This window comes from Lutra lutra, chromosome 13 (assembly GCF_902655055.1).
Source record: "Lutra lutra chromosome 13, mLutLut1.2, whole genome shotgun sequence".
Classification (NCBI taxonomy): Eukaryota; Metazoa; Chordata; class Mammalia; order Carnivora; family Mustelidae; genus Lutra; species Lutra lutra.
In genome coordinates, this window is record NC_062290.1 from 68,959,027 (window position 1) to 68,973,635 (window position 14,609).

The 14,609-nt window shown below is 36.8% G+C and overlaps 1 protein-coding gene across 7 annotated transcripts in view; it reads left to right on the forward strand.

The window, feature by feature from the left end:
- Positions 1 to 14,609, forward strand: part of FKTN (fukutin) — a 74,950-nt gene that overhangs the window by 44,909 nt on the left and 15,432 nt on the right. For 6 of the 7 annotated variants that reach the window (XM_047700212.1, XM_047700207.1, XM_047700209.1 and 3 more), the window contains exons 8-9: positions 447 to 580; positions 2,022 to 2,149. In XM_047700212.1, the coding sequence (XP_047556168.1) occupies positions 447 to 580; positions 2,022 to 2,149 (262 nt within the window). Of the gene's footprint in view, positions 1 to 446; positions 581 to 1,993; positions 2,150 to 14,609 lie in introns of all 7 variants that reach the window. The other variant, XR_007122292.1, reaches the window with a different exon arrangement.

Sequence of the window (14,609 nt, forward strand, 5' to 3'; positions counted from 1 at the left end):
AGCCTGACACAGGACTCACTTGATACCACAGCCCTGAGATCATGACCTGAGCTGAAATGCCCAACCGACTGACCTACCCAGGCCAACTGACTGAGCCACCCAGGCAGCCTGGCCCAGTTAACATTATTAAAAATAATAGTTTATTTAGAAATTAAAATACATCATAAAATTTTTGAGGATGCTAAGTCTTCAGCACAGTAAAAATGAAGGAAAGAAAGAAAGAGAAAAAGAAAGGAAGGTTCTTCAACAGATGGCTTCTTATAACCACAGATTTTAGTTTGGGATTTAATCTTTTAAAAATATTTTTGGTAAAGCACTGTAAGTCTAATCTTAAGAAATACCTTAAGAAATAAAATCCACTCTTACAAAGATCATACAATAGTGACTAATTTTTTCCAAACTTAAATTTTTAAAAAATTTTCTTTTTTTTTCTTCTTTATTTTTAGGGTGGTATCGGCAATGCAACATTATTCCATATAGTAAAGATGTTGACCTAGGAATTTTTATACAAGATTATAAATCTGATATTATTTCAGCATTTCAGGATGTAGGACTTCTACTCAAACACAAATTTGGGAAGGTCAGTAATAAAAATCTGCTTTACTTCATACGTACCATGTCTCAAAAGAAAAGTTTATATTAAACAGCTCAGAGATGGTTAAGAATGTTACATGTGTATCACTCAGTATTGGCCAAGATAAGCTCAGCAGAAGCTTATTATATGACTTTTGCACTACTTAAGGAAACTGGAAAATCTGGCTTACTGTTGACAATGAGAAGGGGGAAAGGGTCTTGAACTCTTATAATGTAATTAATATACCATATAATGTAAAATTAATACAATTATTAAGAATCTCACCTACCCTACCTGAAGTTATAATGTTTCTCATAAGTCACTTAATTTAATATTCACTTAGGCATCCTATCATCAACATGAAATGGACCTTTGGGGCTAAGGGTTAGAAACAGAATCATTTCAAATAGTACTTGAATTTCTTATTTATTTCACATATTCTGGGTTATAGCAATTTTCTCAGAGTTGAACTAGGAATAGGTCATTATTACTTAAATGAAATCTCTTTTTAGACAATTTGATTTTTATGCCCTAAGCCCATGATTCCTTGCAAACATCTTACTCTTTTTTTTTTTTTTTCCAAATGATGTCTTACTCTTAATTTGGTTGTTCCCAGGAAGGTGTGTTGTCCTGGAAAGCAAGTAGAAGTATGTTTAATACTGAAAAATTACATTCTTTATTGTAATTAGTTTATTAAAAAAATTTAATAAAGTATTCTCCAGAGGTCAGAGTCAAAGCAGTTGAACTCTAGGCATGCAGCAAATGTTTATACTCACTTTCTCCCTGGCACTGCACTCTGCACCTGGGACACAAAGATCAGTATGTTACAGTACTTATCTTTGAGGAGTTCACTGTCTAATTGGGAAAAAAAAAACTACGTAATAATTATGTGATTAGTGCTATAACAAGACAGATACACCACGTCTAATGAGAACACAATTATTTGTAGATTAAGTTTCTTTAGGGAAATGCTCTCAGAATTCTTTGTATCTTTAACTTTTATTTTTTTCATATAATATAATTTATGGAATATTGGTAGGTTTCTATGATGCCACATTTATTTAAGTACTTATTATTGATTGAGATGAGAGACTTATTTCCTAATAGTTTTACTTGATTATTTAAAGGGAGTTATTTTTCTTTGGTTTCTTTCCTTCTTTATTCAGAAAGGGGCTCAGGAACAGAATGTTCTGCAGAGTGGTAATTTAGCTACTGTAAGTCATTTACTCTGAGTTTTCATTAATTGTCAGAAGTAACATTATTTTATATGCATTTAAGAAAGAAATCAAATGTTGGCATACTACTGGTAAATCCCAATTTCAGAGATGTTCCAGCTTGAAAAAACATATTATCTTAGAATCAGTATTCTCTCTATATAAAACAAATTTTTTTAAAGAATATATATTTCCTTTGTTTCAGTCTGTGAAGGTTTTCATCTTCATCCTAGGTAGAGGACAGCTTGGAACTATCTTTCCAAGGAAAAGATGATATAAAACTCGACATTTTTTTCTTCTATGAAGAGACTGACCATATGTGGAATGGAGGCACTCAGGCCAAAACGGGAAAAAAATTTAAGTATGAACCAGATAAGTACTTATAAAAGGGTCTAGAGAAGTAACTTAGGAAGGTAGAAATAAGGAAGTGACTGAAAATGAAAAACAAATGAAAGACTGTCACAGCTTCACTCTTAGCTAATACTTTCTCAGTTTACCCATAAAGCCCAATTATGTTTGGAAAGTATGGACTACTTATAAGGACAGTGTAAGAAGAGGAAGTGCCCCTGGGACTTCAGTCCAAAGAGTCATTATGATTAGAAGCTCTTGAGTCATCAGAAAGGGAAAACCAAAACAAGGAACACAAAAACCAAGCAGAGCCTTAGCCAAAACACTGATTGGGTGTTAGAGTTATGGGAGCTTGTTAATTTGATGGAAATGAGTAAGGGTCCATAGGAAGGGGATAGTCAAGTGAAGTTTAAGTGAACTGAACTGGAACTGAACTCTGAGGCCAGGAATGCTCAGCAAGCTCTGGAATGTGCCTTCAACAGTGACTGAGGGCAGATCCTTAAAGCATACTCGTTGAGCTTAACAGCTACCGTATTTTGTCAAATGTAAGATGATATGGATTGTAAGATGCACCATTATTTTATGTCCTACTCAGAAAGGAAGAATACTGCCAATTATAATTCTAAGACACATGATTCACAGATGGAAAAATTTGGGTGGGGGAAATGTCTTGGAATTGATGGAGTACAGTATGTTAGATTGACGTTTTTAACATTTTTTTTTAATGCTGCTACAGTAAAACTCTGATGAGAAAAGACAAAAATGACATTAGAGTAACAATGCTCTCCTTTATGAAGCAGTTGACCTATTCTTAATTCTGAGAGAGAAAGAGAGGAGAGGCGAATGAATGGGAATGAGAACCCAAAGAGCATGGGCTTTGGAGTCAGGCAGAGCTGGGGACCTTCGCTGGACCCTAACCTATTTGTGGCCTTTAGCTTTTTCTCTGAACATTAAGCTCCTAGTCTGTTAAGTTTGGGTAGCACTACTGTGCGTTTGACTATTAAGAACATTTTGCATGTGTTAACACGTCTGATCGTCAAAACAATCTTAGGAGGCAGGTATTCTGTGAGGGGCTGGAAAGTAAGTAGTTTGTTCAAGACCACACAGCAAATAATGGAAGGACTCAGACAGCTGCCTGTCCTTTAGCCACTGCTCCCCACTGCCCCCCAGTATACCTGATGATATGAGGCACCTGGCATAATGCTCAGCACTAAGTTAATCAGTAAATGATGGTTATCATTGTTATTATTATGATTACTAAAATGATTATCATCATTATTTTCATTATTATGATAGTTACGTGAGCAGAAGCTTCAATTTGCCTCACTAAGTAGCTGAGATTGGAGCTTCTATCATTAAATAAATTTGAGCCATTGAGCTGAGTGGGGAGTGTTCTGTGACATGGAAGAGAAATGCTATATTCAGACTGGTTTCTCCCGGCTACATCGACACCCTTTTGGTATTGCTGAATCTTTATTTGAAGGCAAGGAGTCTTCATGTACTGTTAAATTCTGGAGGGTTGAGAATAATCCAAACCTTTTTCTCAAAGTCATAAATATATCCCCAAATTGACATTGACCCCAGAGCATATGCTTGAAACTTTTATTTAATATAAAAAATTATTTTGCTTTATGACAATAACAAATTCAAGCTGGGTAAGCTCTGAATATAAGACGGAAATTAATAAGTTAAAGAATAGATAATTGACATTCTCACTATGGCTAGGTGAATGGGGGTAAGTGTTTATGACATTCAGCTGTAGTTGTTTTATTCAGATATAATAAAGAAGGTGAATTTGGGGGTGCCTGAGTGGCTCAAATAGTTGAATGTCCAACTCTCGGTTTCAGTTCAGGTCATGACCTCAAGGGCATGAGATGGAACCCTGCATCAGGTTCTGCGCTCAGCTTGGAATCTACTTGGGATTTTCTGTCCCTCTCTCTCTGCCCCTTCCTCTTGATCTCCCTCTCGCTTTCTCTAAAATAAATAAGTAAACCTTAAACCTTTAAAAACACACACACACAAAAGCTGAATTTAACATATAATTTAGAGGCTTCTTTAAAAACTGTAGTGTAGCACAGAAATGAAAGGGATGGAGCCTGTTTGCTTGCTTTTGAATCCCGGCTTTATACTTACCAGCTGTATTACCTTGGACAAATTATTTAACTTCTCTGTGCCTTAGTCTCCTCAAGTGTAAAATGGGAATAATAAAAGAAATTGCTACATGGAATGGCTTTAAGGATTAAGTGAGTTAATACACAGAAAGTATTTTGAAGAGAATTAAAGATATCCTGAGTGCCAAGTAATTACTAGCTTCTATTACTACTACTGTATTAGTAGGACAGGGATAAAGAAAATAATTTCTCTTCTTAGTCTTATGAGAAACTTACAGATTAGATACCTATGTAATTAACTCAGTATTAAACTGCCAAGTCTATTCTTAAAGAACTCGTATGAGGATGTCACCTATTTTCTAAGAAAGATACTTTCAAGAGCCATTATTATAATTCTGTTATTCTTAAATTTTCCTTCTAAGGCTTGAATTTCTTTCTTCACTGACATGATCTGAAACACACAAACTTCAAAAGAATGGTTCATTTCTAACCACTACATTTCTGCATAGAAAGAGCTTCTTTCATTCTGCTTTAACTGCTCTTTATGGTAGCAGTGTTTGGGAAGTGTGAAGTGTTCTGATTATTTAACAAGAGAAATGAGCAGTGATGGAACTGTCTGGACAGATGGTGTGAGTCCCAGATTTTCTATCCTGTTACTGTGACCTTAAAAGGCAGAGAAAAGAACAGGGGATGGCTGTGTAGAGTAGTTTCTTTGGAAGATTCCCCCAGCCATATGCCATTTTCATTCTTTTCAGCACTGTTTACTTGAAGGAACTATAGTATTTTCACCACTACTGTTCCTAGAGGGGGGAAGAAAAAACCCAACTTTTAAAGCTAGTCTAAAGGTCTTCTTATCTGTATAATATTTTACTTGTATTCATGTATAGTTAATTCTGAGAAAAGCTTAATAATATCATAGAACGCATACCATTAAAAAAAAAAAACAACAGACTAAAGAGGAACTCAGAAAGGAAGAAAAACGTTTCCCCTTTTGAAACTTCACTCTGCATGCCTGCAGAATGAAGTTTTTGGCCCTCAGATGTAATGATAATATTAACAGTATCAATAATGTTAATGTAACAATAATAAAGACACAGCTACTAGGGTATCAGCTGGTTATTGGCACGTGGTGGGTACTTTATGTTTGTTATCTCAAACAGTCCTCACATTATCCATGTGGGTTAGATGTTCTTACTCCCAGTTAGATATGAGGAAACTAATGCTCAGAGAAGTGAGGTATCTTGCTCATTAATGGCAGGACCAAGATTTAACTCCAGAGCTGTTGGACTCTTCAGTCTATATGCTTATTTCAAAGACTTGATAGGTTGAATGAGTTAATACATGAAATGAATTTAAAAATAGTACCTGGCACATAGGAAGTGATCTATAAACATTACTGCTGCCACTATCATTACAATAGTATTATTACTATTACTGCTACTGTGTTGCTCTGACACAAAGCAGGGACCTTCAACAAAGTGGTAACTTGGATTAGTTACTCCAGTGGGATTTTATTCCCTCAGTCTCTACTTTTTCCTTTGACTCCTTAGGACTCAAAAGTTGTATGGCTTCCTCAATCCTTTTTTCTCTTTTATAGGGTCTAATTTTTTTTTTTAAAGATTTTATTTATTTATTTGTCAGAGAGAGCGAGAGAGCACACAAGCAGGCAGAGTGTCAGGCAGAGGCAGAGAGAGAGGAGCAAGGAACCTGATGCGGGACTCGATCCTAGGACCCTGGGATCATGACCTGAGCCGAAGGCAGCGGCTTAACTGACTGAGCCACCCAGGCGTCCCAGGTCTCTGAATTTTTTATACTTACTTTTCTTCTCTGGAGTCCCTGTCACTAGTAATAAAAAGTGACCTGTGCCACCAGGATGTGATGTTTTATTCTACAACTTCACAGTTTCTGCAGATATTGCCCAGGTTTCATGGGGATATTTCTTTCTTTCCCATCTGAATCAGCAGATACAAGTAGAGGCAAGAAGTTGGAGAGGTAATAATAAAAATTAACTTTGAATATTTGCCATGTGCCAGGCACAATGCCAAGCTTTTATATGCATCATCTCATTTAATCTTCACAAGTTTATGAGGGAGATCTTAATCTTCTCACCTTCATTTTATAGATGTGGAAATTAAGGCAGAGCTAAGACTCAGACGTGGGGCCATATCACTTCAGAGCCAAGATTCTTAGAGTGTAGACAATGTTTGTGTCAGCATGATCTATCATATTATGCCTAATCCTTCTATGAAAATAGACCTTCTATTCAGTGATGTTATCAGGGTAATATAGCTACCTCTATCCTCTAATAGGAAATATGCTACACCCTGGGCTAGTAGTGGTTCCTTATGTCTTCTTTAAAAATTTTTTTTTTAATTTTTTAAGTTTAATTTTATTTTTTGTGTGTGTGTTCCAAAATTCATTGTTTATGCACCACACCCAGTGCTCCATGCAATACGTGCCCTCCTTAATATCCACCATCAGGCTCACCCAATCTCCCTCTCCCCTCCAAAGCCCTCAGTTTGTTTCTCAGAGTCCACAGTCTCTCCTGATTTGTCTCCTCCTTTGATTTCCCCCAACTGATATTTGTAGTTTCTGCTTATTATACAGATCTTCAGAAAATTTGGATTTGTTCTCTGTGGGACTAGACTCCTGTCCAGGTGTGGCTCTGATATAATGTAATGTTTCATTTCTGCAGAGTGTATTTACTAACTCTATGTGCTAAGGATTCTCACGTGAACATACTTAGGTTCTGCTCTCAACGTTCTCATAATGTGGACCAAGAAACAAATTATTAAAGTACTTTATTAGTAGTGTATAGTAATTGAAGTATGTGTTGTATGTAATTGAGATACCAGATCAAAGTCTGTCTAGAAGCAACAGCAAGGAAGTGTGGCTTAAAAATAAAGAAGTTTGTTAGGTAGACTTGGTAGGAATATGGAGAAAGTCCTGATAATAATTTTGCTTAACTATCTTTCTCTTTAGACTGTTCCTATTTTTTTTTTCTAATTAAAAACTCTAAGGTGTCTTTTTTACATAAAGTAAAAGCTTTATTAGGGAGTTTCCTTGACTAGATTCCTAGAAATGAAATTGTTATTGTTTGTGTTGTTTAAGAAGTAGAAAGGGTAAGTCGGCAATGGTCTAATATTAGTAAAGTCCAAGATTTTATTCCCTCAGTCCCTACTTTTTCCTTTGACTCCTTAGGACTCAAAAGTTGTATGGCTTCCTCAATCCTTTTTTCTCTTTTATAGGGTCTAACCCAAGATACCGCCTTGCATTTAGATACCCAGCCTTTTGCAACTTCATTTGAGACAAAGATTTTAAGTATGTCATTAAGTAGTACCAAGTTATACATCATCACATGTCCCAGTTCTGCCCATTCAAAGGCATTGAGTTGTCTTTTTTCGATATTGCTCCTCAGTGTCCCTAACTGGAAATAATCTCCCCTTCCTCTGAATTTCCATAGATTTTTTTTTTCCTTTATTTTTCTCATCCCTTATTTGAGGACATCTGCTGATTTGTCTGTCCTTTCTGAGTTACAGATAGAATCAGTCCTGGCAAATCTGTTGCAACTGAGTGAGACCTGGGCCCTTCATGAAACCAAAATCAGTTCTTAAGTGTATTCGTTTTGTTAAGATGATAAAGTGATGTCAGATTAATGTGTTGATCCAACTTACCACATTTGGAGAATCAGAGCCATAAGGTCAAGCCATCCAGTTTTTTAGTCATTTTGCTCTACCAGAAGCTAAAAATGAGAGTTTGTTGTTGAATCCCCACTCATAGGTTCTCTCAGCTTCATAGATTGATACCTGGCTCCTGTGGTTTTAGCTCTTAAAAATACACTTGCCTTTTTAGTACTTATAGCTGGGAAGTTAAAAAGGCGAATTTGGATTCTTTCTTTCTTTCTTTTTTCCCAATAAAAGCTTAGTTTATTACAGAATTCTAGGTTGACTCCCTATATCTTCTGGCCTCTGTTGATCATGATAAGCCTATAGCCAGTTAGAGACTTTCCCTTTTTTGGATTCTGTCGTTTCCTGACTGGTTAATTTTAGCCATTCTGTCTGGTGTGAGGTGGTACCTCCTTGTGGTTTTGATTTGTATTTCCCTGGTGGTGAGTGATGTTGAGCACTTTTTTATATGACTATTGGCCATTTGGATGTCTTCTTTGCAGAAATTTCTGATCATGTCTTCTGGCCATTTCTTTTTTTTTTTTTAAAGGTTTTATTTATTTATTTGACAAAGAGAGAGAGTGATCACAAGTAGGCAGAGAGGCAGGCAGAGAGAGAGGGGGAAGCAGGCTCCCTCCTTAGCAGAGATCCCGATGTAGGGCTCGATCCCAGGACCCTGAGATCATGACCTGAGCTGAAGGCAGAGTTTTAACCCACTGAGCCACCCAGGTGTCCCTCTTCTGGCCATTTCTTGATTGGATTATTTGTTCTTCGGGTGTTAAGTTTGATAAGTTCTATATATATTTTGGATACTAGCCTTTTATCTGATACATCATTTGTGAATATCTTCTCCCATTCTGTCAGTTGTCTTTTGGTTTTGTTGACTGTTTCCTTTGCTGTGCAAAAGCTTTTGATCTTCATGAAGTCCCAATGGTCATTTTTGCCCTTGCTTCCCTTGTCTTTGATGATCTTTCTAGGAAGAAGGTGCTGCGGCTGAGGTCGGAGAAGTTGCTGCCTGTGTTCCCCTCTAGGATTTTGATGGATTCCTGTCTCATGTTTAGGTCTAAGCCATTTTGAGCCTATTTTTGTGTGTGGTGTAAGGAAATGGCCCAGTTTCATTCTTCTGCATCTGGCTGTCCAATTTTTCCAACACCATTTGTTGACAAGAATGTCTTTTTTCCATTGGACATTCATTGCTGCTTTGTTGAAAATTGGTTGACCAAGAGTCAAGGGTCCATTTCTGGGCTCTCTATTCTGTTCCATTGATCTATGTGTCTATTTTTGTGCCAGTACCATACTGTCTTGATGATGACAGCTTTGTAATAGAGCTTGAAGTCTGGAATTGTGATGCCACCAACTTTGGTTTTCTTTTTCAACATTCCTCTGGCTATTCAGGGTCTTTTCTGTTTCCACACAAATTTTAGGATTATTTATCCCATTTCTGTGAAAAAAGTTGGTAGTATTTTGATAGGGATTGCAATAAATGTGTAGATTGCTCTAGGTAGCATAGACATTTTAACAGTATTTGTTCTTCCAATCCATGAGCACAGAACATTTTTCCATTTCTTTGTGTCTTCCTCAATTTCTGAGTACAGATTCTCTGCCTCTTCAGTTAGATTTATTCCCAGGTATTTTGGAGTTTTGGTTATGAATGTAAATGGGATTGACTCCTTAATTTCTCTTTCTTCTGTCTTGTTGGTGTATAGCAATGCAACTGGTTTCTGTGCATTGATTTTATACCTGCCACTTTACTGAATTCCTGTATGAGTTCTAGCAGTTTTGGAGTGGGGTCTTTTGGGTTTTCCACATAAGGTATCATATCATCTGCAAAGAGTGAGAGCTTGACTTCTTTGTCATTTCGGATGCCTTTTATTTCTTTTTGTTGTCTGATTGCTGAGGCTAGGACTTCCAGTACTGTGTTGAATAGCAGGGGCAATCGTGGATATCCCTACCGTGTTCCTGACCTTAGGGGAAAAGCTCTCAGTTTTCCCCCATTGAATAGGTTATTCACTGTGGATTTTTCATAAATGGCTTTGATATTGAAGTATGTACCCTCTATCTCTACAGTGTGAAGAGTTTTGATCAAGAAAGTATGCTATACTTTGTCAAATGCCTTTCAGCATCTATTGGGAGTGTCATACGGGTCTTGTTCTTTCTTTTATTAATGTATTGTATCACACTGATTTGCAGATGTTGAATCAACCTTGCAGCCCAGGAATAAATCCCACTTTGTCGTGCTGAATAATCCTTTTAATGTACTGTTGGATCCTATGGGCTAGTATTTTGGTGAGAATTTTTGCATCCATGTTCATCAGGGATATGGATCTGTAATTCTCCTTTTTGGTGGGATATTTGTCTGGTTTTGGGATCAAGGTAATGCTGGCCTCATAAAATGAGTTTGGAAGTTTACCTTCCATTTCTATTGTTTGGAACAGTTTCAGAAGAACAGTTATTAATTCTTCTTTAAATGTTTTGTAGAATTTCCCTGGGAAGCCATCTGGCCCTGGGCTCTTATTGGGAGATTTTTATTACTGTTTCAGTTTCCTTGCTGGTTATGGGTCTGTTCAGGTTTTCTATTTCTTCCTGGTTCAGTTTTGGTAGTTTATACATCTCTAGGAATGCATCTATTTTTTCCAGATTGTCTAGTGTGTTGACATATAGTTGCTCATAGTATGTTCTTATAATTGTTTGTATTTCTTTGGTTTTGGCTGTGATCTCTCCTCTTTCATTCATGATTATATTTATTTGGGTATTTCTTTTTGATACTCTGGCCAGGGGTTTATCAATCTTATTAATTCTTTCAAAGAACCAGCTCCTAGTTTCATTGATCTGTTCTACTGTTTTTTGGTTTCTCTTTCTTTGATTTCTTCTCTGAACTTTATTATTTCTCTTCTCCTGCTGGGTTTAGGCTTTCTTTGCTGTTCTTTCTCCAGCTCCTTTATGTGTAGGGTTAGGTTGTGTACTTGAGACCTTTCTTGTTTCTTGAGAAAGATTTGTATTGCTATATACTTTCCTCTCAGGACCGCCTTTACTGTATCCCAAAGATTTTGAATAGTTGTGTTTTCATTTTCATTTCTTTTTGTTTCCATGAATTTTTAAAAATTCTTCTTTAATTTCCTGGTTGACCCATTCATTCTTTAATAGAATGCTCTTTAGCCTCCATGTATTTGAGTTCTTTCCAATTTTCCTCTTGTAGTTGAGTTCCAGTTTCAAAGCATTGTGGTCTGAAAATATGCAGGGAACGATCCCAATCTTTTGGTATTGGTTGAGACCTGATTTGTGACCCAGTATGTGATCTATTCTGGAGAATGTTCCATGTGCACTGGAGAAGAATGTAAGTTCGGTTGCTTTGGGAGGGAATGTTCTGAATATATTGTGATGTCCATTTGGTCCAGTGTGTCACTGAAAGCCTTTATTTCCTTGTTGAACTTTTGCTTAGATGATCTGTCCACTTCAGTGAGGGGCGTGTTAAAGTCCCCTGTTGTATTATTGTTGATGTGTTTCTTGGATTTTGTTATTACTTGGCTGCTCCCATGTTAGGGGCATTAATATTTAAAATTGTTAGATCTTGTTGGACCAACTCTTTAAGTATGATATTGTGTCCTTTCTCATCTCTTATTATAGTTGTAGGTTTAAAATGTAATTTGTCTGATACAATGATTGCCACCCCAGCTTTCTTTTGATGTCCATTAGCATGGTAAGTTGTTTTCTACCCCCTCACTTTAAATCTGGAGGTGTCTTTGGATCTAAAATGAATTTCTTGGAGACAGCATATTGATGGGTCTTTTTTTTTTAATCCAGTCTGATACACTGTGTTTTTTGATTAGGGTATTTCACCCATTTACATTCAGGGTAACTATAGCAAGAAATGAATTTAGTGCCATTGTATTGCCTGTAAGGTGACTGTTACCGTATATTGTCTGTGTTGCCTTCTGGTCTATGTTACTTTTACGCTCTCTCTTTGCATATAGCACCCCTTTCAATATTTCTTGTAAGGCTGGTATGGTGATCACAAATTCTTTTAGTTTCTATTTGTCCTGGAAGCTTTTCTCTCTCCTTCAATTTTGAATGACAGCCTTGCTGGATATAGTACTCCTGGCTACATATTTTTCTCGTTTAGTACCCTGAATATACCATGCCAGTCCTTTCTGGCCTGTCAGGTCTCTGTGGATAGGTCTGCTGCCTGTCTAATGTTTTTGCCATTGTAGGTTACAGACCTCTTATCCCAAGCTGCTTTCAGGATTTTCTCTTTGTCTCTGAGGTTTGTAAGTTTTACTATTAGATGTCAGGGTGTTGACCTATTTTTATTGATTTTGAGGTGGGTTTTCTGTGCCTCCTGGATTTTGATCCTTGTTTCCTTCCCCAAATTAGGGAAGTTCCCTGCTATAATTTGCTGCAATATATCTTCTGCCCCTCTCTGTCTTTCTTCTTCTGGGATCCCATTTATTCTAATATTGTTTCACTTTATGGTATCACTTATCTCTCAAATTTCCCCCTCATGATCCAATAGTTATTTATCTCTTTTTTTCTCAGCTTCTTTATTCTTCATCATTTGGTCTTCTATATCACTGATTCTCTCTTCTGCCTCATTTATCCTAGCACTTAGAGCCTCTATTTTTTATTGCACCTTATTAATAGCCTTTTTTGATTTCTACTTGGTTGGATTTTTACTTCTCCAGAAAGGGATTCTCTAGTATCTTATATGCTTTTTCCAAGCCCAGCTAGTATCTTTATAATCATTATTCTGAACTCAAGTTCTGACATCTTACTTATCATGTCCATGTTGTTTAGCTCCCTGGCAGTTGGTACAACCTCTTGTCCTTTTTTTCTGAGGTGAATTTTTACATCTTGTCATTTTGTCCAGAGAAGAACAGATAAATGAGAGAATAAAATGCTAAAAGGGTAACAACAACCCTAGATAAATATTCACTAAACAAATCAGAAGAGACCCACAACTGGGGGGAAAAGAAAAAATAGAAAGAAAGAAAAGAAGAATATGATCAGGCTGGTGAACAGAACAGAGCCATACACTAGATTTGGGGTGTATTTTGATCTGTTAGAAGAAACTGACACCCAAAATTTTAAAGAAAGAAAAATTTGTATAAATACAAAAATAAGGGTAAATACAATGAAGAGATGGAATATGACTGTAAAAATGAAAATTTAAAAAGACTTTTATAAAGGAATTGATAAGTTGGCTGAAAAAAGAAAGAAGAAAAATTTAATTTTTCAAAAAAAAAAAAAAAGTGAGAGAAAATATGATCAAGTGGGTGAATAGAAAAAGCCATGCAGTAGATGTAGGGTATATTTTGGTCTTTAGAAGAATCTGTATCCCAAAATTTTGAAGAAAGAAAAACTTATATATGTACAAAAAATAAGGTTAAATACAATGAAGGGATAGAATATAACTCTAAAAGTGAATATTATAAATGATTTTTTAAAAAGGTATTGATAAGTTGGTTGAAAAAGGGAAGAAAGGGGCGCCTGGGTGACTTAGTTGTTAAGCATCTGCTTTTGGCTCAGGTCATGATCCCGGGGTCCTGGGATGGAACCCCACATCAGGCTCTCTGCTCATTGGGGAGCCTGCTTCTCCCTCTCCCACTCCCCCTGTTTGTGTTCCCTCTCTCGCTGACTCTGTTAAATAAATAAATAGAATTTCTTTCTTTCTTTCTTTCCTTTTTTTTGACAGAGAACAGCGGGAGAGGGAACACAAGCAAGGGGGTAAGAGAGGGAGAAGCAGGCTTCCCACTGAGCAGGGAGCTGATGCGGCTCTCAATCCCAGGACCCCAGGATCATGACCTGAGCCAAAGGTAGATGCTTAACTACTGAGCCACCCAGGTGCCCCAATAAATAGAATCTTACAAAAAAAAAAAAAAAGAAAAGAAAGAAAGAAAGAAAGCAAAAAAGAAAAAGGAAAGAAGAAAAATGAAAAAGAACAGAAAAAAATGATGAGAATTAAAAATACTAACTTTGAAAGACTAAAGAATCATAAGGAAAAGCCATGAATTCTGTGTGCTATATTCCCCTAGCATTGAAGTTTTCCAGTTCTCATTGATCAGTAAACTTGGTCTTGGCTGGATGTTCTTGCTGATCTTCTGGGGGAGGGGTCTGTTGCAGTGATTCTCAAATGTCTTTGCCTCAGGCAGAATTGCACCACCTTTGCTAGGGGTCAGGCTAAGTAATCTGCCCTGGTTTGCTCTCGGTAGCTTTGGTTCTCTGAAGGCTTTTTGTGCAGTTTTAGAGGACGAGAATGAAAATGGTGTCCTCCCAGTCTCTGGCCCAGAGGAGATTGGGGGGGGGGGGAATCCCCTCTCCTCATTGTGCTCTCAGAAAAACAGTCATTCACTCCTGTCTCCCTGGTCTGTGGCCACACTCTGTGCTTACTCAGCCTGTGAGCAAAGATTATTTCTTTAAATTAGTATATTTAAAACATTGGCCTTTCTGAAAACGACTCACATTTCCTACTCTGTTTATGCCTTCATATCTTACAACAGATATATTGTCTTAGGTTTCCTTAATTATATTTCCAAACCTCTAGTGGGTAGCAGGTACAAAGTATATCATTGAGGGAAGAACTTTGAATGAATTTTATATGGTAATTGTATACAAGGTACAGAAGTCGGAGTTATTTATATAGTTATCTTTGCTTATTTGTTTTTTAAGAGAAGATTACCTCAGGGGCGCCTGGCTGCTCAAG